The sequence below is a fragment of the Haliaeetus leucocephalus genome, unplaced genomic scaffold, assembly GCF_000737465.1.
Source record: "Haliaeetus leucocephalus isolate CR32 unplaced genomic scaffold, Haliaeetus_leucocephalus-4.0 Scaffold240, whole genome shotgun sequence".
NCBI lineage: Eukaryota > Metazoa > Chordata > Aves > Accipitriformes > Accipitridae > Haliaeetus > Haliaeetus leucocephalus.
Window position 1 is genome coordinate 9,457,952 of NW_010972676.1, and position 25,792 is coordinate 9,483,743.

The 25,792-nt window shown below is 36.4% G+C and overlaps 2 protein-coding genes across 9 annotated transcripts in view; both read right to left on the bottom strand.

Moving 5' to 3' along the window:
- Positions 1-1,699, bottom strand: part of GK5 (glycerol kinase 5 (putative)) — a 27,689-nt gene extending 25,990 nt beyond the window's left edge. The window contains exons 1-2 of the mRNA XM_010568350.1: positions 1,610-1,699; positions 901-953 (exon numbers count right to left, since the gene is read on the bottom strand). Of these exons, the coding sequence (XP_010566652.1) occupies positions 901-953; positions 1,610-1,628 (72 nt within the window). The 5' untranslated portion in view covers positions 1,629-1,699. The remainder of the gene's footprint in view (positions 1-900; positions 954-1,609) is intronic.
- A 1,552-nt stretch (positions 1,700-3,251) lies between these two features.
- Positions 3,252-25,792, bottom strand: part of XRN1 (5'-3' exoribonuclease 1) — a 40,997-nt gene continuing 18,456 nt past the window's right edge. Inside the window, exons 21-44 of one of the 8 annotated variants that reach the window (XM_010568349.1) lie at positions 25,115-25,277; positions 24,539-24,652; positions 23,965-24,063; positions 23,681-23,796; positions 22,646-22,792; positions 22,190-22,279; positions 21,028-21,163; positions 20,247-20,303; positions 19,420-19,552; positions 18,238-18,307; positions 16,847-17,072; positions 15,294-15,389; positions 14,949-15,063; positions 14,376-14,440; positions 13,863-13,973; positions 13,374-13,496; positions 12,897-13,053; positions 12,405-12,583; positions 12,076-12,189; positions 11,876-11,993; positions 10,723-10,874; positions 10,227-10,522; positions 5,854-6,021; positions 3,252-4,491 (exon numbers count right to left, since the gene is read on the bottom strand). In XM_010568349.1, coding sequence (XP_010566651.1) covers positions 10,232-10,522; positions 10,723-10,874; positions 11,876-11,993; positions 12,076-12,189; positions 12,405-12,583; positions 12,897-13,053; positions 13,374-13,496; positions 13,863-13,973; positions 14,376-14,440; positions 14,949-15,063; positions 15,294-15,389; positions 16,847-17,072; positions 18,238-18,307; positions 19,420-19,552; positions 20,247-20,303; positions 21,028-21,163; positions 22,190-22,279; positions 22,646-22,792; positions 23,681-23,796; positions 23,965-24,063; positions 24,539-24,652; positions 25,115-25,277 — 2,872 coding nt within the window. In that variant the 3' untranslated portion in view covers positions 3,252-4,491; positions 5,854-6,021; positions 10,227-10,231. Of the gene's footprint in view, positions 4,492-5,853; positions 6,022-10,226; positions 10,523-10,722; positions 10,875-11,875; positions 11,994-12,075; positions 12,190-12,404; positions 12,584-12,896; positions 13,054-13,373; positions 13,500-13,862; positions 13,984-14,018; positions 14,227-14,375; positions 14,441-14,948; positions 15,064-15,293; positions 15,390-16,846; positions 17,073-18,237; positions 18,308-19,419; positions 19,571-20,246; positions 20,304-21,027; positions 21,164-22,189; positions 22,280-22,645; positions 22,793-23,680; positions 23,797-23,964; positions 24,064-24,538; positions 24,653-25,114; positions 25,278-25,792 lie in introns of those variants that run through there. The other 7 variants (XM_010568342.1, XM_010568341.1, XM_010568344.1 and 4 more) reach the window with 7 other exon arrangements.

Genomic DNA, 25,792 nt, shown 5'->3' on the forward strand with positions numbered 1-25,792 from the left:
CCGCTCGCCCCTCACGGGGAGGGCGGGAAGGGGGCAGCACTGCCCCGGCAGCGACGGCGCCTTCTCCGCGCGGCCAGGCCCTGGGCAGCGGGGTCCCACGGCCACAGCAAAACCACCAAAACAAAACCGCACGGTTAGTCCGTGCGGTTTCTGTGCAGATTTACCAAACGCACGTAAAAGGCTTCTACTGAAACACCAAACGCTGAAGGGTTTCTAGCAGACAGAATTCGGCGTGCGCCACTGGAATATGTCCTCACGGTGCTAACAGTGACGAGGTGAACACACTGCTTAAACCCAATTCTCCTCACAGCTCGAGCAGACGGAAAAATGTCAGCTAGGAGCAGGTGTTTGCTAAACAAAGAGGTACGGTCGCTCCTGGGATTTCTCACTGAAGGTAGCGAGCATCAGTGAACAAATTCTATGTAATTGCACAAATTCTTGCATCTGCAGCAATTCTCTCGTGCCATCACTTTCCTTCACAGCAGGAACCACGTCTAAAATTGCCGCTGGAACAGAGTTAGTGACAGAAGTGTTCTCGTATTGCCCTTAGATAGGCTGGGGGTTTTTTTTAACAGAAAACATCAGAAAAATTCTCAGTTAAGCAATAAAATACAGGATGCTCAACCCTGAACTAGAATCAGTAGAATTTAGTTTTAACCCCAATTTAATTAGAAGATTTAGTCAACTAGTTTCAACTCCTCATTTAATTAGAGCAGGAAAAGCAAAAGCAAAAAATATATAGAACATATTTTCCCCTTGCACCTCTGTTTGGCCCCTCTTACAAAAAGTTGCACTATGAACAACAAAAGGTTATTATGTGGGATAACAGTCTGATGTTACTGGATCTTTAAAGCAGGAATACTAATGACTGTGAAAGCACTGTAAGGAGAGGCTCCCTACCTCACCCACGCAGTGGCAGAGGTCACTGGGACAAAGGTTTGGCTCACAGGGAGCTGAAGGCACATGAAAGAGAAAGCGAAGGAATGGCTGCTTTACCTCTCCTCCCTAAGGAACAACTCATTGAAAAGTCATCATCTCTTTGACTTTTATATTCTCTTTGACTATAACTTGACAAGTTATAATCTCTTGACATACAGCTAATACATATATGTCAGAGAAAGGTATCAAGTACTTCATATCCGATTAAGACTATTTTTCTTCAAACTAATTTAATTATTCTGTTAGTTTCTGTAAATAATAGTTACTTAGAACTCCTGAAGAAAGCTCCCTCAATAAGATTCAACATGTGTAACTGGTATAAAAGGCTAAAACTTCTCCAAACATTCAAAAACTAAGAAGCCTTAAGTAAAACTGGGAAAATGCATCTAGACATCTTTCATGTTTTCACAGTATCAACACAAGTGGGGCCCATCTCACTGCAAGATAAAGCAAAACTTCAAAAAGAAAATGGAGGTACAGGTTACTTTTTTCTTTTACAAGCTCTTACTGTAACAAAAACATACCCCTCTGATTCACTGTATTGCATGGAAGTGACCATAAGCAGATTTCTTCATGCAAAACTTAAACTCTGTTTAACATGTTAACAAGAACTTACATGCATCTTGAAAATGAACACCATATACATGTTGGAAAGATAACATGAACCAACTTGCATAGCTGCAGTCCATATGTAATCTCAGTGTACTGGGTTTGCGTGGCAAGGTTTTGGTAGCAGGAGGGTTACAGGGGTGGCTTTTGTGAGAAGCTGCTGGAAGCTTCCCCTATGTCTGACAGAGCCAATACCAGCCAGCTCCAAGGCAGACCCACCGCTGGCCAAGGCTGAGCCCATCAGCGACGGTGGTAGTGCGTGCCACTGGGATAACAGATTTAAGAAAGGAAAAAAAAAAAAAGTTGCACCAGGCACAGAAACTGCAGCCGGAGAGAGGAGTGAGAACATGTGAGAGAAACAGCCCTGCAGACCCCCAGGTCAGTGAAGAAGGAGGGGGAGGAGATGGTCCAGGCGCTGGAGCAGAGATTCCCCTGCAGCCCGTGGGGAAGACCATGGTGAGGCAGGCTGTCCCCCTGCAGCCCAGGGAGGTCCACGGTGGAGCAGATATCCACCTGCAGCCCAGGGAGGACCCCACGCCAGAGCAGGGGGATGCCCAAAGGAGGCTGTGACCCCGTGGGAAGCCCGCGCTGGAGCAGGCTCCTGGCAGGACCTGTGGCCCTGTGGAGAGAGGAGCCCATGCTGGAGCAGGTTTGCTGGCAGGACTTGTGACCCTGCGGGGGACCCACACCGGAGCAGTCTGTGCCTGAAGGACTGCACCCCGTGGAAGGGACCCATATGCTGGAGCAGTTCGTGAAGAACTGCAGCCCGTGGGAAGGACCCACACTGGAGAAGTTAGTGGAGGACTGTCTCCCGTGGGAGGGACCCTATGCTGGAACTGGGGAAGAGTGATGAGTCCTGCCCCTCAGGAGGATGAAGCGGCAGAGATGACGTGTGATGAACTGACCCCAACCCCCATTCTCCGTCCCCCTGCACTGCTGCTGGGAGTAGGTAGAGAATTCGGGCGTGAAGCTGTGCCCAGGAAGAATGGAGGCACGGGGGGGAAGGTGTTTTAAGATTTGGTTTTATTTCTCATTACCCTACTCTGGTTTGATTGGCAATGAATTAAGTTAATTTTCCCTAAGTTGAATCTGTTTTGCCTGTGACAGAAATTGGTTGAGTGATCTCTCCCTATCCTTATCTTGACCTACGAGCCTTTTGTTATATCTTCTCTCCCCTGTCTAGCTGAGGAGGGGAGTGATAGAGCAGCTTTGGTGGGCATCTGGCCTCCAGCAAGGGTTAACCCACCACACTCAGTTATATAGCATGTGTTAGAATTGCTCAATTTATGAGAGGCTTACGAAATACAAATTTTATATTATTGTTCTGTTTGTGATGTGATAAAAACAATGCAATAAAGGAGGCAACAGGTTTTCAGACATACACAGCTTGTCCATAAAGGACTTATCTGGCATTAGCTTATGTTAATTTGTCATAAATAATATAATTCCCACACAGGCACTCTTTGTCTATGCAAACCCTCTGTGAACCCTCAGAGAAAAATCTTATCACCAACATGGGTAAAAGCCCCAAGTTCATGTTAGCACAAACAAGAAACATCCAATTTGAAATGAAGATATACGGACACCCTCCTTTCATACTGCGCTGCAACACTGATAACAAGCCTGCGTAACCTCTACCACCACCCCAGTCTTCCTGTCTGAGAGCATGCAGGTGCCATTTCTACTGTTCAGAAGACGGGGTCACATACCAATTCCTGCAGCAGCTATGTACTTCTGCATCTCCTCTGCTGAAATCGTCAGTTTCTTTGGTCTCTGGAAAGCGTGACTGGTCTTTTCTTTTACTGGAATATCAAACCAAATGAAGGAGTGGAGACACTACAGGGTCCTGTCCAATGCTGTAGCAAAGGAAAGAGTTATTAAGTAAAACCAACCAAACGGCAGAACATCAGGGACAAGAAGATCCTCCATCGCTGGCAGCGATGGCAAAACCCCCACCATGAATAATTTTCATAGCATATTTGTAAGCAACATCATCATGCTCAGCATCTTTCAGTCAGCAACAAGTACACTTCAGAGGATGCCAAGCAAGAGGGCTTTGCCCCCATTACCCAGGTTAAAATAGGCCTTGAGAGACGGGAGTGCTACAGATCCAGCAGACCTAATTACTAGAAAGAAAACATGATCTTGACATTTTCTAGGACCAGATTATTAATTAAAATTTCCAAACTATTAAACTGTATTTGGAACAGGTAACTTATTTTTTCTTTTAAATAAAGGTATTATCAGGTGCATTTCTGTTGTGCAAATGATACACATAAGGAGCCTCTTCACTCACCCCAGGCTTCCAGAATTAATCTAACTTGCCACTGGCAGTGCCAACAGGATTCCAGCTACTGGAATCTAGGAGAGCAAGACCCAAAACTTGTAATCCCTGCTTTTTTGTTTAACTTCCCTTCCTTAGCGGTATTTTGCCAAGATGCATCTACCCTTCTACTGCCTCATCAAACTCTTATTTAATATTTTACCCACTTCCTTAGCTCTACCATGCTAACAAGTTTTAACATTATGAAAGCATTGACCTCAGGGTCCTTAGTTTGTATGTAAGTAAGAAAGAGCCCGCTAATTTCTGTTGCTCCATTGGTTGGTGCAGCCCACATATATCATTCATTAAGCCTCGCCTGAACAGACAGCCCAAAATGAAAGTGATGACCTTTTGGCAAATTTTGCTGCAATAATTTACCATATGATCATTCTCAGCAGTTCTTCCTGCCAGAATTTACCACTCTCCTTGAAGTCCAACAGACAGAACCACATACAATGACAGCAGTTAATCTAGCATGTTAGCTTCGTGGGTGATTTTAGTTTTAGGCAGCGATGGGATGTTTCTTAAGCAGTTCCACTCTTGCTAAATCATCCTGCCCTCACACTGTGAACTGTTGTACCAACACAGCTGTTCTTGTGGCTCCACGGTGAACTATCAGGCTGAAAAATAACATGGGGGAAAGAGTTTCAATCAGATTAATTCCTTGATATGGTTCATAACGTGGTGATACAAACAGTTTGGCACAATCCAGTGGGAACAAGTAATAAGAGACTAGTTAAGCCAGAATTTTCACTAGAGAATCGCACACTATGCGAACTGTGTCCACATACACGAGGTTTTGCATTGTGCCTGAGGCACAAACAGTCCTTCCTTTCTGCCAGCTCTGTGACAGAAGTAACCTTCAACAGAGAATGAGGTAGACTTCAGGACAATCAAGTTTTAAGCCAAGAATTTATCTACCAAAGCACGTGAAATGAAAACATATACTTATTCTGTTAATGTTTCATTATTTGCCCATGCTTTTAAACCATCCTCAGTAATAGCTACATTTGGAGATGTGCAATGTGTATATACAAGATAATGTCCATCATCCTCTGGATGTCTCTTAAGGAATTATGATGTAGACTAAAAATGACAGAACTAGGAATGGCTCACAAGGAAAAAAAAAAATCTAAAAATACAGAGAGGAAAATGGCCATAAATGAAGCTTAAGTAGAAGAACAAGAGAATGGATATACTAGAAGCTAAAGGGATAAAAAAAGCACTTAAGAACTATTGTTTCAATAAGACCTAATCACTAACAAAAAAACAAAAAAAAATTTAAAAAATAATTAAAAAAGAAAGCAGCTTACACTGCTCTCCATTTACCCTGCTGAGTTAAGTTTCAATGACTGACAGAGCATTTCAGCTGTTTCAAAGAAATGCTAAGTACTGGAAGACATCAGGAGCGAGTAGTAAATGTCACATTCTATCCCAATTAGTGCTAAATCTGAAACATGCATAGGTTACTCTGAAATAGATCACTTCCTTGCACCGGAAGCACAGTTCTTGCTTCACCCCATACCCTCAACATGCTAGAAGTTGCAGACTTTGAATTTTATTGCTATTGTTACTTGCACAGCAAATACATTTTGGCTTTTGATTGCGAGCCTTTATTTTTCTTGCAATTACACAAAATGCAGGACTAAGGGTGATTATCAACTTCCATAACGCAATGCTGATGCAGTAACGCTTACTGACCCAAGTTTTACCAGAAAAAATAGTAAGGAAGTTTTAATGGAAAATGCTTCTCTGTCCTTTCAAAAAAAAAAAAAAAAAGGAATCAGGTTTACTGTTTGCACTTGATGGCATTGCAACTCCTTCTGTTCTCTTTGATTTGTATTGTCTTTCAAAGCAGGAGATGAAACAGGAAATTTGTAAATTACAGAAAAATAAAAGTAAACACCCCGTCAAAAATCAGCAGCAATAAGAACTGTTGTTGGAACCATGGATTCTTTTGTTAATAAACAACAGCTACTTACCTCATGATATCCGATTCTTCGAAATATCTATCAGTTACAGTCTCAATATTCATGGGTCCTCATGCACCTGAATTTGGATTCTTTTGGCCAAGAGTGTGTATTCAGACTGCCCTTATGCCCTTGGTGTCACTGTGTCCCCTTTCCAGAGACAGAAAGAGAAGAACATAACTGTCTCTCAGTAGTAAGGAAGGCTGATTATGGAATACATATGGAGATCACATCTCAAATAAAAAGAATTAAAAAATCCCTTAATGTAAGTAACCATTCCTTCTTTGAGATTCCTCACTCTCAGGGGTCATCTATATAGTAATTCAGATGAACTAAACTAAATTGAACAAAAGTCACTTAATTTTTGAATGGGAGTGTCCATGCAAGATTTATTATGCACAGACTGATATATTTTAAAGTTACCCCTTTAATTAATTTAATTTTCTTTAGTGCTATATATTGAGATGGGAAGAGTAACGAGGCAGAACTTGCCATGCAGGATAACTGCAATACTTCAAAGTCCATTAACTAATAATTTGAAGACAGCTTAAGAAATGCAAGATTGCATTTTGGTATCTTCATGTTGAGTAATATGACTGAATGTATATACCAACCAGACCATTGATCTATACAGAATTTTGTTACACAAAGTTGCAGCAGCTGGTCATGTTAGGAGTGTACTCCATTCTTTATGCTAGTTGCTTTAATCAAGCTAATTCACACAATAATCTACAAAAAGGAAAATAACATCTCTCTACATGAAAAGCTGGTGCTGCAGCTGGCAAAAGACAGATCCTAACAAAGTTCATAACTCGCAACCAAAGATACTAAGAATTAACTGGCATGACTACAGTGTTCATTATGCTTTAAAATGGAACACGTAAGAGTTTGAACATAATCTTAGAGATAACTGGTCAAAGAGAACAAAACTCAACACATGGTATATATACACACTACAAAGGTGAATAAGTTTATTTACCCTCTCTAAAATAAGGGTAAAATCTAGTAACATTAATTTGGCAATTTTTAATTTAAAAAACCTGCTATTATTGGGGATGAGGAAATCTAATTATGAAATGTAACTTGCCATTTGTCTCTTAAAGAAATTCAAACACATTATACCATTTTTAGTGCAGTTTGTCATTATGCTTCAGAAGCCTTGTTACAAATGAGGTAACTATTCTTACTCTACTCCAGCAAAAATCTCAGCACAATGTTTTGCTTCCAGGTACAGAAAAAAGGGTGTCAAATATTTCCAGGTACCTGTGGCTCCTCCTGTTTTTCAGCCATCAACTGATTTTGTACCTTGTTAAGAACCACTGGGACTGCACTTGCTGGAAAGTAATCTTACTGCCTTTTTTTTTCCTTTTTTTTTTTTTTTTTTTTTAAATCTGATAGGTGACAGAGGCCAAAGACATTTTGGAAGATCAGTATCTAGTTAAATGCTTTTAACTGCAAAGTGACCAACAGCTTTTTAAACAAACTTCGTATCTTTAAATGAGTAGTAATTGAAAGCTATCAAGGTGGGCAGTTGCTGCTTCTGAGAATCACAGAAATTGGGCTTCATAAGTTTTAATTTCTATCTTAAAAATTTGGTTTGGAGCATACAGAAGTTCCCATATAGTATTTGGAAATAAAACAGTGAAAATAAGTAATGTTTCTTGTTTCAATATTTAATCCAAGCAGACACAGACACAATTTATAAAATTATTCTATTGCATTAAAGTTTTATATAGCATTTAACTTTTATGAATGTTTTTCCTTCAGTGTATCATATATTCATATTTTAAAATATCTTTGCACAATCCTTTGTGCAACTACATGCTAAAAATCTGCAAATGCACACTTAACACTAAACAGCACAAAAAATACATTCTGTATCCATTCATATGCAAATTTAAAACATTTCACTTGGCAGATAAACAATGAAAAGTTATTTTAAAAAAATCAGAAACTACAAAAATGCGCACATAAAAGTCTTCCCTTTTGGATTTTTAGTAAAATACTGCTCTGTATAAGATCTAATGAAAAACTCCAGTGCGTACAAAATACTTTATATCTATGAGAAAAACAAATGCTTAAATTTATATCTGTATGAATTAAACATAATCACCTTGTTAAAATATAAAACTGAAATCATATGGGACATGGCATAGGTCAATGCAGATGTCACATCTACCAGGACATGTAAAACTGTAATTAACTGGGCACCAGGCAGTCAGTATCATAGAATATACTTAAACTAAAAACCAGGGACTAATACAATATGCAGCAGCTACAGAATAAAGTGTCTCACCATCTATATATACTAAATATAGCAATTCTACCCAGAGAGGAAGAGGAAGTCTTCGTCTGAAGTAATTAATTAAAATTGCCATGTTTACTGATGTTAAGAGTATAGTGTCCTTCGTAACTTTGTTTCTAAAAAATCTGCATAAATTGGCTATCCAGATATGTCAAAATTCTGTGATACAAGACTATAATGAAGTCTCATCTCCATCACAGGAACTTCTGAACAGATCTTTTCTCTGATGATCAGATTATTCATATGGGATATGGGGACTAACATCTGTCTCATAACTGGATTTCACATAAACACTTCTAAAATACTGGTGTGTCAGCATTGTGTCAGTCTCATGTTGCTAATGACAATAAATCACCAACGTACAACTTCCCCTTCACAGAATATGGCTTCAAACCCTCTTTAGACTAGATTGCTACAAAGAGAACAACAAAATCAATATATTTTAAGACTGTATATAGACTATTCTACAAGGGTCTGTGATCCTTGTAAAGGGCTTGCTGCTATTCTACAAATACTGCTGAGGCAACAACTGTTTTGGAGAAATCAATATAAAAAAATCCTATAACATGGTAATAATGTGAAACTTGGTACTACACCAAGAAAGGGAGGCAAAGAACAAGGTAAAGGAACTGAAAGAAAGTCTACAGACTTGCAGATCCAACACAAAAACCTGTTTGGAGGCAACAAAATTAATCACTAAAGTATGCTTTATTTCTAAGCTTCCTGGGCCTTAGAGGAAAAGTATTTTTTCTAGAACAGATTAGAATAAAGAAGAAAAATGAAATTTAATCAACATCAGTAAACAGCACCAACTGAGGCTTCAAAGTTTCTCTTAGACTGAAGATTTCTTATTAATGTCAAAAAGAACGGTACCTGTAGGTTAAAAATAGCACAGGGACTTTTGAGCCTTCTTTTTTTCCTATATGAACTAAGAACGATGGTGTTACTTCTTTTACAACATAGCTTCCTCCAAAAATACAAGTCAACTTTTTGTCTGAATATTCTTATGGAACTAATAACAGTTTCTGGTAATTTAATTTTGCTACACAGAACTTCTATCACAAAACCAAAAAATAAATATTAAAAGTCACTAGCAAACAAAAAATAACCTACCACAGAGAAGGTTTCAGGGTGCAGACTATTACAGGGAGAAATGGACTCTAAGTAAACATAACTTTGACAGCCATACTACACAAACGGACATCTTTAAACTCTGGCCATTTTTATAATTTATAAAAAAATCAGGGTAACACTAGCATTTTAGGAGGCTAAGCAGATCTGCAGTAGATATGTATGTTATTTTATCATCAGAAAAAAATGAAATTGATAATGCAGCTATATTTAAAAAATTAAACATTACCAAAGAGGTGTCTACTTTGCAAATGTATTTTTTTATTGAATATATCCTATAAATTAATCTCCTGGAACAGATTCTGCATCAGAAACCACTTTTTGCTGCTCTAATACTAGAGATGCATTAATACCTACATTTTGAAAATTGTAAAGTTGTTGCCCTCTGGTATAAAACCTAGCAGTTCATAGTTAAAGTGAATTCGACAGTTTCACCATAGTTAGGTTTTAGTCACACTGATCAACTCACAGAAGGACCTGAAGAGCCAATGTAAAAGCTGCATTTAAATAATTTTTCCTTTCTCTCTTACTACACTATTTAAAAATAAGCTAGAATATGGAATGTTGTACTAAGCAATGTTAAGATGCCCAACTTATTACCGCTCCACATCCCTCCCAAAAAGCATGGCAATTCTGAATTAAGGTTGCCACTGTTATTGCTGCTTACCTGGTATAGTCTGTAAGCCACTGTTTAGAAACCTAGGCACAATGGATGGCATGGTAACCTTAACTCAGCATTTCCTGGCTTTTGCTAATTTAAGTCAAAATAATTAAGTTTTAACATAATTTTTATAGTTTTCATAACAACCTGAAAATCATAGCAAATAAAATGTATTTCATTCTATATTATACTTAAAGTGGCTGGTCTTTTTAATAGAGCTTTCTGATTTTTTTAAATGAGAGAACATAACAGTGGGGGAAGAGTTAAAGATAAAATACACCTAGCTACCATATTTATTCTGAAGATTTTGGTGCGCCAAAATTGACTGCCAGCTTTCTTGGCTTTCGCTTGCTGGAAGTGTTTGGTGTTGATTTGTTATGAGGAACGCTTGGAGTAGCCACATTGTCTTGAAAGGAAACAGTGGATTGAGCAGCTTGAGGAGATTTTAAAGAAGCTGAAGAACTATCTTGCTGAATGTGGTCAGAAGACACTGGCTGTTCATTCTTTAGTGGTGCAGCTTGAGGGGAACTCTGAAACTCCTTGAGCTCAAAGTTTTTCTTGCTAGCAGCCCTTTTTTTAGTTACCTTTAAATTAAATAAATATTATTTAACAGAATGCATTCTCAAGAAACTGAAAATATTCCACTTTTAGAAAACATGCATACAATTTTTTACAATAGTTTTCTAATACTAAAGAGTGCTTCACAGTGGGGGTGGTGTTGCATTCATCATCTAGACATATTTTTTACAAAATTAGAATATTAAGACAAACCTGCCAATCTTACCTGCAGAGGTATAAACTGGTTGTGAGAACCAACTGGTATAGTTCCTGCAAGAGACACATTTCCTGGATAGGAGCCAGGATAATAATGTTTAGGCACTGGAGTTCCCCAGGACACTGGACCAAACATGTGAGATGATGGAGGCATTATATTAGCTGTGAAAATAAGTAACTTTTAGCATGCTTTCCTGAAAAAGAAGATACCAACTCCCCAAGACCCCAAAAGTACCCCAACTACATTTGTCTGCATGCTGTTTCTCTTTCCAATAAAGCCTCATATTCTTCCTATTTACTTGAAAATAGTTAAGTATTTATTTATTATAAAAAACATCCTAAACAAACAGTTCTGCTTTTACAGACTTACACCTAGATGACAGCAGTTAAGAGCAGTAAGTCATGGCACCTGTATTTCAGAGTGCACTGCCTTAGGATCTTTGCATCCTTAGCTGAGTGATGTATTAGTAGAAGGTTGCAACTTTACGCCATCCTTTTGAAACAAGTCAACAATATAGAAACCCTGGTGAAAAGAGATGTAGCAGCTGCTGTATGGGTTGCTAGGATGCTACAGTGGTGCTGGCTCATTAATTACTAGCTGTGAAAGTGAGCTTTAGTAGAATACAAAACAGACAGGAACCAGAAACCCCACCAGTATTTCTACCAATTTGGCGGGGGTTACTCACCATGCTAATGTTTGGCAGTGTACAACAGGATTGTGATGCATCACTTCAGTGAAAGTTGGTTATAAACCAATAAAAATACTAATGCATGGATAACCATTAACTATAGAGGGGGAAAAAAAAATCCACGTAGAAAATCAAGGAAGATACTTCTTACGAATTCTGGACTGGGACTATCAGGTTTGAAGTAACTACTATTGTTTTGAAGGAAAAAATCAAACAAACAACAAAGACTGAATGGACAAATACATTCTTGAGGAAAAGAAATAATTGGGAGAGAAGTGATTCTTTGTATTGAATCAATTTGCATATTGATGAGAAGAGGTTCATGAACTGTTTTCAAAGCAGTTCAGATATACAACTACATATATGAAGACCAAAAATGGGGCTTTCTGGAAGGCATTCATTTTCATATAAAGAACTATTACAATTACAGCATATCATGACAATATTTGAAATGCGTACTAGTCAAATACTTACCAGGGGGTTGTGCAAATACTGGAGGAATAGATCCAGGTGGCACAGGAACTCCCAGTGGTTGATAATTTGGAAACACTGGTGGAGGTGGAGGCAAAGGGAAGTTTACTCCTATAGAACTCTACGAAGAAGGAAATGGAGGATTACAAACAGACACAATGCAATAGAGACAAAGATTTTTAAAAGATTCTTTGCATCCTCACCAAACGCTGTAAAGCAAAAAGCGCAGCTTTCTCCTTTGCTTCAGCTTCAGAATGACACTGCGGTCCATGAACCAACAAACCATTTGATAATTTTATGTGACAAACTGTCATGGTCTAGAAAAATGAGATAAGATTTTTGAGGGAATTTGTACTGCTGACAAACAAACTGTGAGATAGAAACAGAGGACTTGTTTGTTTGTTTTGAAAAAAGACAACAAAAGGAACTAAGGTTTATTTTTAGATGGATTTCAGTGCTCAGTCCAAATGTTTAATATAGAACAGTTGAAACAAAGTTGAGAACTTTAACTTTTGCAGAAAAAGCTTTTTACCTGTGGTGTTTTTAGGAAAGAGAAATCTGGTTGCGACATTCCAACAAGAGAACAAATACGAGAAAGTTCAGAAACAGTAGACAGTGCAGGCTGTGGACAAGTGAAAGGGTGACCTCCAGTTTCCAGTGGTGCTGTGTTCTGAGGACCTCCAGTGCTATGAGGCTTGTTCATATAAGCAGCTGACAAAATAAAAAAAGAAAAAAACCCACACCAAAAAGCTGTAACACAAATATTTCCTGCGCTGAAAGGACAGCAACTTTGTTATTAGCAGAAAAAAAAAGCACATTTGATTTTCTTCTGGTATTTTCATCTGATTAACAAAAGCCAGAAGACTATATATAAAGAGATTTTTAGATGTGAATAAAGAAGTAGAACTGAAAAAGATGGACATTTTATTACTATATTTTGAAAATCAGTACTATACTGTTAGCTATGTTCTAAAATGTCACTACAAGGTGAAGCTCTGAACTGTGAGCTGTTGTGTAAACATACCCATTCTTTTTGTTTGTCTGTATTGCAAGGCAGCTCCATGGCAATCCTGTCTACTAGGGGGAGCAGGAAAATCACTAACTTGGGATTTCACTTCATTCCTTGTTTCCAGGTCAGAGCCATCTATCTTCAAAATCTCTTTGAGCATCTGTGTTCCTTTCTTTAAAAAGAAAATAAACCATTCAGGGACATGATGGCATTCAGATAACACTACCTTCTTACTTAACTCTGAATATCACAATTGGTAACATAATCTGACTTTTTGTTTTCCTATCAGTTACATTTTATCAAAGTACAGTTAACAGCATCATAGCATAAACAAATGTGTGTGTTAATTTTCTTTGAGAATATCTAATTAAAAGCTCATCAATATGTTTAAAAAGGCAGTATGAGGTTTCATGGAGTTTCTTTAAATAGAAGCATTGATACCAAGATAGCAGATGCTAAACTGCAATGTAAGGATTCCTGCAGTATACAGACCATAGCAAATGATTGTGGTGACAGATGTTCTTCATTTGTAGCTCTTGCTTCCTTGGAATAAGTCTGGACTTCGTTTTCTTTGGAAATTTTCAAAGAAGCTAGAAGGCCTTCAAGTTCATTGTCCTTCTTAAAATAAATGAAAAAAAAAAAGGTACATCAACTTAACACATGCAAGAGGAAGGGTATATTAGTTTGAGATTAATTTTATGCTCATTCAGGATTTTTTTCTCTTAGTTTGGGCAGATCACAGTCATGTCTGCTCAGAGTGTGAACAGATATCCAGACTACATCAGGTTTTGCATACTAAAAAGATGCAAGTATTGACCAATAGGGAACTGATTTAAAGAATGATCAAGGTTATACAGGTTTCTCTTGCATCTGCTATAAACATAAATTTGCACACGAGTGATGAGGAATAGTTGGAACAAAATGCACTGGAAACTGAAGTTATTCAAAGAGCACAAGAAAATCAACTACCTGGGATCCTACCTTTCCACCTGTAGAAGGACCATCAACTGCAGCCTTCTGAATTACAGGCATGTTGGGACTTTCATTCCTCTTCAAAAGTTTGACATTGTACTTATTCACACCTGCAAAATTCTGAAATACACTGCAGCATTTATCATTGAGTACTAATACTCCATTACTCATTATAACACAATAGTATTAGAAATGCATCCGCAAATAGCTTTCACAAGCTAATATACTTAAAGGATTTCAACTTACTGAAAACCTAGCATTTGTGTTTTCCCATTACAGCATAGCTTTTAGAGTCTGAGGGGAATAGGAAAATCATTTGGTATCATCATTATACATCTTATGCATTTTGTCTCATTTCCTGTCTGTAAAATCTCTAGAGGAAAAAAAAAATTTCCAAAACAAAATTTACCTAGTAAAAGAATCAACTAAGATGCCAGTTAAAGAGAAATCTGTAAAATGATGAATCAGATCAGAGTAAAATGAAAAGAAAAGAGTACATGTACTCAGTACAGAAGAAATTACCTGTTTGTTTGATATTTTATTATGTGGCTGACTTTCACCTCTTGTAACTTTGGAATCTTCTTTAACTACAAAAGAATGCATTCTTTTGAAATGCTCTTAAAAACCATAATAATAATCAAGACTCAAAAAAATTAAATATTCCATACAAGTACACAGAGTTGCATTAATTTGAATGGTTGCATCAGATGTTAATTCATACTTTATAGGTCTTTCGGTGTATGCTTTTCTTGTGGGATAAAGTGAAGTATATGCAATAATAGATCTAATTTTATATTCCACAATATGATCACAAGCGAATTTTCAAAGCTAAGTTGTGGGGGTTTTTTGTTTTGTTTTTGTATCAGATGGGTGGAAAGTCAACATAATGCAGAACAGCTTGATTAAAAGGTTCAGGATTAAGTGTGAAATAACCTAATATGCACACCTGGGACATTATTTGACAATAAGTGCAACATAGTGTTTATGTAACTACAATAAACTATTTTCTGTCAATAACTACAAAATAATCATTTCAATGAAGATCAGATAAAGCAAGTAGTTCTCCTAAACAAAGTTTATAGTTATAGTACTTACATTTTTTATAAGGCTCCTGTTTTCTTTGCTGACCTTTAAAGCTGCTGTCATTGAATCCTGGCTTATAGAACTGATTCCCAGTTCCCAGCTTGATTTCCTGAGGTAGAACTGCACCCTAGGATTTCAAACATCAAACCTTAGCCAGAAAACTGTGTATCCATCATATACATAGTAGTCCTGTACGATTACCTCTTTCCAGAACTATGCATACCCTGTGTGACAATACTTTCATCCAGAGGATTTATTTGTAACATTAACCAGAAAGTTTTATCATGTAATGAACTGATGTATAAAATTACTTTCATATTGTGAACCCAGAGATCTGTTTAAAGTTTCTATACTAACCTTCTCATGCATGTTTTGCTGAATGTGGTGAGACTTCCCAGAATTCTGTAATGATTGCCATATGCTGCAGAATTCATCACCTTGCTTACTCTGTGCCTGACAAAACAAGAAACAACACCCCCAATAAACTCAGCAGCTATAAACTCAACTTTTGAACAGCTAATCATATACAAAGACATTCTGAAAATCATAAGGTCCAAGTTTAACAGTGCTCAGATGACAGAAGTTTTCATACTGACACTAGTAGAACTCGCAGGTATTTAATTTATGAAATAGGCTATTGTGGTGGGTTGTATCTATGTAACAACTCTTCCTAAGAATCACTATTAAACTGAAATGAGCTTAGTTTCTTTTGAGATTGTTTTTGTTTTGTTATTAACTGAAGTTATGAACATAGGAAAGATCATCAAGTATAATTAAACTCAAATAATAATTCAAAATGGTTTCAAAAGCATGCTCTCATACTGGTAGTATTCTTAAATTTTATTATTAATGCCTTATTTTGTAAGGACTTATCAATCAGCCTCAACTGTTTCATAATACTACAGGCATGCTACCACAGAACTGAAGCCCAGCTATGTAAAAAACACTTCTGAGAATCTAGAATCTAAACAAGAATAACACAGGATATTATACTCATTCAAGAATTGGGACAAGTTCTGCTCCAGTCTGTATCTGGACTAAAACATCTGATGTACCAAAACAAAGTTATCTGTTAATGATGAGAAAAGGACACCCACTCTAAATATAGGGGGCCAAAATAAATATTGAGACATTTGGGTCCAATACTAAATGAATCAGAACACTCACTTTATTTTTCTGATTGCCACTCAAAAATGATCCTTTCTGGGGTGAATTAGAGTTACCCTGATTTTCAGCCCTGAGATTGTAATGCTGTCTTCCATTCAGTTGCTAAATCATTGGGGAAAAAAAAAAAAAAAAAAATCATAAGTGTTTCACTGCCTTAAATTTTGTTTTGGAAAGTAGTTTTTCTTGTACAGACTTAGAAAACATGAGACAATTCTCAGACACACCTATAGCAACATGAAGTTACCCATGAAGCTAATTTTTTTTAAAGAAGTCACTTACTAAAAAATAAAGTTTAATTAAACCAATGAGAACCCCAATTCACCTGTAATTTTTCCTCCTTTACTGTATTTTCAAAATTGACAAAGAAATTGTATGTTCTCCTTCTGAGCATGGACAAACTTGGCCTACAGGAAGCGGTACTTGGAACAGAGCTTTAAGGAAATAATTGCATCTCTGCCCAAACAAACTGTTTGCTGACACCAAATGTGGTGTCATTGCTCCAAACTAAATATTTGTCTCTTGGAAATGCAACTGGAGCTACTCAAAGCAAAACAACTGTCAATAAGGAACTTTTGGTCCCTTTCATTATTGGATTAACTCATTTCTCTAAGATAAGGATTATCCTACTTCTAATATACTGACATAAAAATTAAATTTTCCTTGTACCAATGAAGATAGCAACCATGGTCATAATTCAGCTTCTAGGGAAAAACATTTTTGTACAAATGAAAGAAAAGTCTTACTTGAGTAGGAACAAAAAGGGAGCGAGGAGAATGGTTGAGGCCTCCCAGATGCACTTTTTGTGGGCATACAGATGACAGGTCAGATGCATATGAATTGTAGTTATTAACAGCTGGCTGAGGTTTAACTATGGCCATCAGTTTTTGATTTCCCATTTCTGACCGACTACCATGAGACAGGTTAATTAAGGCACTTGATGGCAGACGATAACCTCTGGCAGGTGAGCACCTTAAGAAAAGCAAATTATATAGCTGTTTCATGTAGTTTAAATGTTGACATTTCAATGTATCCAATTTAACAACACTGTTGCCTCTGTGCCAAAAGATAATGACTCAAGTTTGAATGGCAGAGGCTGAAAACTGTATCCAACATTGAAATCTAGTACCACTATGTTAATCCAATTGCGCTCCCCCCTTTGGCTTCTGGCTGTCAAAACCAGAAAACAACAGTAATTACTACTACTCTGACTTTATATTGTACCTTTCAGTGCTGAGCTCAAAGACATTTTAAAAATGAGGGAATTGTTACAGCATAGCTCTGTAGTAAACATTTCTGTAAAAAAATTATGAACCACGAAAAAATATTATTTTCTTTTTCTGAGATGAAAATTGAAGCCAGTAGCAGAATTATAAATTGAAGTTAAGCGGCATTTAGTCAGTTTTATATCTTCCTTTATGATTCTGAATACTGGAGATTATCTGTGCCACAGGCCATGCTCTCGCAAGGGACTGGATTGTGTTATGCTTGCTGAATAGGGAATAGGTAAGATTCTCCTCTAATTTCTGTCTTAAAAAAACTTAATTTATCTAAGAACAATAGTAAAATGAAGCCTGCTTGGTAATTTAGTGCACTTAGAAGTTTACACACGTACTTAAATATAGAAGAGTTATCACACTGTTTAAAACAAAAGTATTAACCATGCCTCCATCTCCTGAAGAACAGTTTAGGTTTTTAACGGTGGTTAGAATTTAGTGCCTAAGTATCAATTATTGATAGTTCAGAGACCCTTTTTCAGAGGAACATATGATTACTGACTATTTTTTACTCTATATGTTAAAGACATACTGAAATAACCTGTTTTCTACATATTTGTTTTAGAAAAACATTTGGAACTAGTGCTTTATTCTGCTGGTTCATACTTGCTTTCTACAAATCAGAAACTTCTAAATACACAAAGAAGCCTAAAGAGCATTTCCAAAATACATTATACTTCGTAAAAATTATCCCTACTCAAAGAGAAAAAAGAAACACAAAAAAAATAAAACCTGACCAACACTGTTGAGAAACAAAGTTCTAAAAAGAGGCATTAAAAATACTCAACCAAACCAAAGGCAACAATTTCATGCCATCTATACCAATTGCACGAAATGACTATGAAACTCCCTGTACAAACCTTATAGTTAGGCCTCCAAGGAATTCTTCATCAAACAAAACTTCGAAGAGCACATCTGTTTCTCTACTGGCTATACGAAACAAAGTAAAATGTCATCCTATATGTGTAACAGTAGTTGTTTTCACCTAAATTATGCACATATCTACATTAGTTATGCAATAAATAATGAAAAGACCAAAACCTAACTAATTAGCAACAAAAAAAATCCTTACTCCTTAAATGAGTAATTTCATTAAGGGCAATTCAGGAAATGCTTCTTGAAGTCATATATGGCTGCCCTTTTAGATATATTTTCAACAGAAATGTACCATGCATAACAACTTATCAACCTGCATTAATAGTACTGCAATTTAGAGCAGTATGTCACAGTTTCCAGAAACTGCCAGAAAAAGAGATGCAAGCCATCTTCCCATTCAGGCAGTCGGAAATGAACAGCTTTAACATTACCTTCTTGCATAATGATAGACTAACTCTCCTTTAAAATTATGCTAGTATATAATCATTATGGAGAAAATAATACCCTTTAAAAAGCTGCACTCAAGTCTAGTCTATTCAAGATTCTTTTGGATGCAAACTGAATGAGAGAGCAACTACTTAAATGCCAGGTAAGAACATAGATCTCACATGCTACACCCAATGTGATTTGGTAAATCCTTTTGTTTACCTGAAATATTTATGGATAATCTTCTTGCCAAAGAAGGTATAAATCCATGCCATTTAACAGAAATGGAGTATCACACAGTAAAAACCAAATTCCAAATAAAACAATTTGAGACAAATCATATTTGATAAAACTTTATGTTCAATGTAAGTATTAAGGCTAATACTTGTTTTTATCTCTACTTCTCTTAACTTTGCCTATATCTTCATTGTTACTTTTTTGGAGCCTGTGTTCTCTCTCATTGATCTCTCTGCCTTCTTCATATTAAGAAGGAACAAAGGGTAAGTAATTTCTTATTCAAAGTACAGCTGTGTAACACATGAAATTAAAAAAGAATACCTGTAGGTTTAATTCAAAACAGGAAGTATGTCATCAGTGGCTTCAAGTTGCATATGCTTCATAGGTGAGAAATTTCTGTGCATTCACAACCATTATACAAACCACTTTTCTGAAGCCTGCTTTCACATCACTAGCTGAGCTGTTATACAGCTATAATGCTACAGTTATGAAGAAAATATTACCTCCTTTAATTCCTATAATGGTACCTCGAAGACCAACTGGAACGGAAAAGTTCTCTCTCACATTGACAACACGGTCAAACAGCCTATACTCTGCATCTCGATCTGGAACAACCCCATTCTGTTGTTCTAATGGCTGACAATAACCAAAAGACTGCGTTAATGTTTGCAAAAAAAAAAAAAGGGATTACAATCAAAATGCATTTATAACAATATCTGAAACACACTATAAAACAAACTTTTTTGGAAAAAAAAATTGTTTAAGAACATAGAATCTTCCCTCCCCAGACACAAAGCAAACTTTCATTTTTTTTCCTGTAACTCTCACTTACTGCTTCTGCCTGAGAAAACAGCAGCGCTGTACATGATCCAAGGCAGACCAAGGGGATCAATTTAGACAAAATAAAACCATCAAGTGTAATCTGCCTGTATCAGTAACACTGGTATCTGTGGAATACCAGGCAAGATGAGCAGTTGGTCCTATGTCAAGAACTGAACGAAAAGCAGAACAGGGCAGAAGAGACAAATGGGAAGTATATTTTATTTTGCCTTCATCATACAGCCAATAAGAACTGTAGAAGCATGAAGGACAGAAGGTAGAAAAGAACTGAAAGTCAGTATAATACATCACGGAGTTTGTAGTTAGTAGAAATTCTCTCCTTTTAGACAGACTACCATTCTCAAATTAATTTTCTAGAAGGCATCATGAAACTTTTTGTTCCATCAATACTGTCATGAAATTCCACTCTCTGAAAGTTGATAAGCTTAGGTAAAATAAGCATGATCTGGACAACTTAACTTTTTAAAAAAAACCTTTTCACATCACTTACTCTGTACAGCAAATGGGGTTTCACAGTTACTCGCACCTTCTTGTTGCTCTTTCTCTGCTAAAGGAAAGGAACAGAAAGTCATTACAAACTAGTGTAGGAACCAACACTGGATTTCAGGTACAACAAAACACCTGAAAAGATAACGCAGAATTCTTTTGTTTCTTTTAGATAAAGGTATACAGCTTTCATGAAGTCTTTAGGATGACTACATCCAGTTTTTAAAACATGACTGATTTCTTACCAGAGCTTTTGCATCGTTTGGCTAATTCCTGAATTCACACCAATTTTATTAACATGTCCTTGCAAATAATTTCAAAGAAATCAGCCCATTATTTCACGTGGCTTTGCCTTTAGCTTTTGCTTTTGTAATTTCCTTGGCCCCTTTTTTGATCTGTGGCCTTCAGAAAACAACTTTCTGATTTTCCTCAGACCAAACAGAAACTGCAAGGGAAGAACAGCTGGGATTGCACTTAGAAATGGCACTTCAGATATAAACTGACACCTGTTCCTTTCTGAAATCACCAAAAGGCAGAGTTCAGAGTATGGCTAATGCTGCTGAATAGCCTCAAAGAGTGAGTCAATTAGAAAGATAAATCATGAGCTCTTCTGAATTTCTGGGACAATTCACATTACAAATTCAGATCTTACATTACATTCTATATTCTTTTTCTTTGGAATGGCAAGTAATCTTCAATCATCTTATTCTAATTCAAGAACTTGGAAAATAATGAGCAGCTGCTTTTTGGTTCACCCCTGCTCACAATGTCGTCGAGCTGCATACCTTGCATTTCTCTATTTCTTCTTCAATTTTCTCAACAATGGCTGCATCCAAAATTTGCAAGTCACAAGATGAGCGAGACAAAGCAGACACAGGATGTGCCTTTAACCAGGCAACAATTTCTTGAACTTTCTCAGCTCTAAAAAAAACCAACATGAGTTAAAATATTTAACTGCATAAACTAAGCATTTTACCACATTCCCTGATTTAATCAGTCAAGTATTACGATATAGGCACAATGCTTGTATACATTAATAAAGTAACAGAATTTAAGAGTTCTGTGTAAGTTTACAATAGAGGGTTTAAAAAAAAAAAAATCTAACTGAATCATGTGATACTGTTTCAAAACTATAACCTGAAGTTTTGTCTCAGGAAAAAAAAAAAAAGAAATTGTTTGAAAGTAGTCAGTAAATTATGTTTGCATCCAACCAATTAACCATGTCCAGCTGTGATTTAAGGTTCTGTGACCAGCTGTTTCTCACAACACAGTAAGAAAGAACTTCAGGGCATGCCCCTGGTAAAACAGAGCACAAACCTGAGATTACTATAATAGAAGAGTCCCACAATGGTATATCCACCTGGTAGGAGTACTGCGGAATGCAGCATCATGCAGACTTACCAACTCGAGCCCGTGAATAGGGCTTACTAGCTAATAATAAAAGCTTTTTTAATGTTACTATACTGTATCTGGAACCAAGACTGCTCCTTGTCTCCCATGAAACTGACTGAATGTATACTAAAAATGTGCAAAGTACTCTAAATTCTGTACATGTTACTTTTCAAATTCAAAGTGATCTTAAACAATTAAAATAATTATTGCTTATTTTCCAAAAATTATCTTTTGGTGACTTTGTGACTATTCATAACTATGCTTCCTGAAGGTTATTTTAAAAGCAAAAATTATGAAGTAGCCATCGAAAATTAGATTTCTCATTTATTGGACTTGAGATAAGTCTGACGGAGACTTGGACTCCACAACTAGAACGCACAACATTCTGATAATTTTTTCAGAGTCATCACTGAACAATCATGCTGCTCAAGGAACAGCAAGGTTTCAGTTATATAGCAGCCACTATATGATCACCACCAGTTCCACAATGTTGTCAGCCTTTACTATACTTATTCTAGACAAAAAAAAAAAAAAAAGAAGAGAAACATGGCTTACCCATTCTCATCCTCTCCAGGCCAAATGTCATCTTCATAGAAGATATCTTCCTGGCTATTCTTGGCTATATAATTAAATAGTTCAGGGACCCTAAAAAATTAATAAATGGAAGATAAATTTAGTTTCACATCAGCATAGACCACAAAAAAGCCTCGTCAAAACAAACTTCGATGGGCTTCAAAATTTATGGAGCCCAGACAGATTATTATTTACTTAATTTAGTGTCATACTAGTCATTTATCAAGGGTAAGCTGCTGACAAGATTACTCTATCCCAAAATACGCTTCTCCTTGGAAGGAGGTACTGTTGGAAGGAGAATATTGGAATAAAAGAAATTCCATCAAGCAATCTCCAAAAGCAAACTCATCAGTTCTTAGAAGATCTGTGTACACAGGACAAAATCCAAAGACTGATACAAAGGTGGATAACTTAGATGAAGTTCATATCAGTATTTACCTTTCTAAATACTCAGCAAGTAGTTGTTCCACTGCAGAAGAATACATCCATTCATTTCCAACTTTCTTAGTATAGCCAGGAACTTCTTCATTTTTCTTATTGAACTTCAGGTTTAGCCCCACATTTGCTTTGTGATCTCCATGAGGACTGAAAATAAGAAAAAGTTTATTAACTTGCAGTAATATATATATGTGTGTGTATGTTCATACATTAAAACCCACATAAACGTACATACTCAGCCTTAAACCACAGAAAAATTCAATTCATTGTATTGTTTACTTGTTAACATCGCAACAGCCGTAGATCTTGCAGGACATAAGCTGTGCTATGGTAGCTGTCCACATGCATGCCCATACCTTATTGCAAAGGAGGGTAGGGAATATTTTACCCTTCTTCCTTAATTGAGATCTAATCAACCACAATCTACCTGGCATTTACCAAGATGTAGAAGGATGTCCCTGAACAATCAGTGGGGAAACAAATGTACATGTTAAATCACAAGAAGATGCTTGTGCGTCAACCACTTCTTTACTGAGCTGCCCTAGGAAACCACAGTTCTGACATTCAGAGAAATATAGGGATTGCCTCCCTTATATATTTTAAGCAGTTTTAGTCTTAATGAGTTCTTAAAAAAAATTACAGATACAATTATTATCTGTTTATACTAGCAGTAGCGATAAGCACAATGAAATTAGATCCCAATTCCACCTTTTATTCTCAGTGTGGCAAAGTCAGTTAAAACTCCTGCTTCAATTATGCAAACAGTTAACCAGAAAGGGCAAATTATGTCTTTCTACAATACTAAAGCCAACAGAACAACTCTCAAGTAAACAGAAATTAAAAAGAAGTTTATGATAGGAGAGAAAAACACTGCATATGAATTTAGTTTACAGCAAATATGCTTTAAAGAAAGCTTCACATCACAATGCAGTTATACATTTGATAAGAACAGCACTTAAACATAGCAGAAAATCTGTAGAGTTGTATTAGAACTTAGAAGCTTCCCTACAGTCAAATTTCACAAAGAGAACTTACTTTTTCTTTGATCCTCTTCCAATGAAGATACTCCCTGTAAATCTGGAGACAAGATATCCACTTACTCCAAGACGGCTGGCCAAAATATATGCAGGATTGTATTTCACAGAATATTTCTTTAAAACAAACAAACAAATGAAAAAACATTGGCAATTCCTGAAAGATAAGGATTTTTATACAAAGGGCAAATGAATAATATGGAAGCATCCCTTAAAGACATTTACCATTGCAAAATACATTTGACACATTGTTTGAGCTTTTACTAGAAAATCAGAAGCACTTACATGCTGGTTCTGTATTAAAGGATCAAGCTGGGGTTCACATGGAATATTGAAAACTACACGAATTCTACCTTCTGTGATCACATCGCGTGAATCTTGAACCTTGGAGAGAAACACAACACATTAAAAGTGTTATTTAAAAACAGCAGTCTTTGGATACTAGATCTCGTAGTCTACTTTATAAAAAATTTTGCTGCAGTAGACTCAGAGAAGCTTTGGGATTCATCATCTTGCCTTGACCTGTACAGTGCTTCCTCACAGAGGCAATCAAACAGCATTAAATCAAAGGAATCCATGACTGAAAATGGTCCAAAATGGCAACTCTACATATTGCAAATTATCCCAAATAATTAATAAACATAATCCTGCATTCAAGCTATGCTACCTTTTTCCTGTTACGCCAGCAACAGTGATAGGGAATGCAGAACCAACTCCTCCTCCATCTGACTAAACATCTTTGATTTAAAATTTTAGCTAGCAATTGATCACTACTGCCACACAACATATCTAGATTATTTTAGACTTGCAAATAAAGAAATGTAGGGCAAAAATAAAAATAATAATTATTGCAACTAACTTCTCCCATGCAGCCATAGTAAGGAGATCCCAGCATAAAGGCTGTACTTCCAGGAGGAAACAAGTCATCCAAAGTTCTGATGTTTGAAAAACGACAGTCAAAGGCTTTGATATCCTAAATGAAAAAGACAAAATTGACAATGTTAAATATCATTCAGTTCTAGCAGAATAATTAAAAAGTTCATATAAATAGACACTTATTCTAAAACATTATCTGAGTCTGAAATAATTCATCGAAGGCAAAGAAATTAATGCTGTATTACAAATACTGTTACACAAGCAACTATGCTACCTCGTAGAGCACCACTCTGTACTTCATTCAAAGTATCAGTAAAAAGATGACAAAAGCCATTTTTTCAGTAAGATCTCTACACTGTGCAACAGGGTCCCAAATTTTGTGACAAAATACTTGCCTAAGCATGTTACATTTTTTTATACAATAAATTACATTAATTTAATATGCTTATTTTTGTCATTCTTTTGTTTTAAAGGAGCATACACTCTTTCCTCCGCGCACCTGCCTGCCCCAAAGGAGTAAGGAGCTATGTGCAAGAAGATATTGCACTTGTATATTTACCTTGACAACAGTTTGGTAAACAAAAGGAAGAGCTTGTTTTGACCACTGCTTCTCCAAATAAACTTCTCCATTTTGGTTTAGTTGATATCTATTACCAGTGAGTAACTGAGCATATACAACTATTGATGTTTCATGAATAATTATTCCTTTCCTTCTCTGGTAGCTGAACACAAAGCAGAACATTTATTTTGATTACAATGAACAGAACTGAACCAAGAGGGTGGAATTAAATTCTTGAAAAAAAAAAAACCAACAACTTTTAACAAAAGGATTCTAATAGTTTGCTTCCTGTTTTATAAAAAATAACCCAGAATAAACGGCTTAACCAATTGCTTATCCATTGTCACATGGCCATCACTACATAACTAAGTGCGTTAAATTAAACACATTTTACCTTTACAGTGGGAAGGATTAGGGGTAATTAAGGCATTTAACTCAAATGACAGATAATAAAATGGCAAGGTACTGTAACTCAGTTGTGTTCCACTAGGCACCCACACTCTAGAACAGCAACAGCTGTATTCAAATTTAACAATGCTAAACTATTGAAGTTGTAACTTGATACTATATGACTCCATTCCATATACTTCCTACAAATGAAGATTACTAAGACCAGAACAGAAAATTGAATGGGAGAGTAAATACTGAAACTCATTCATTTGAGAATTCTTTCATAAC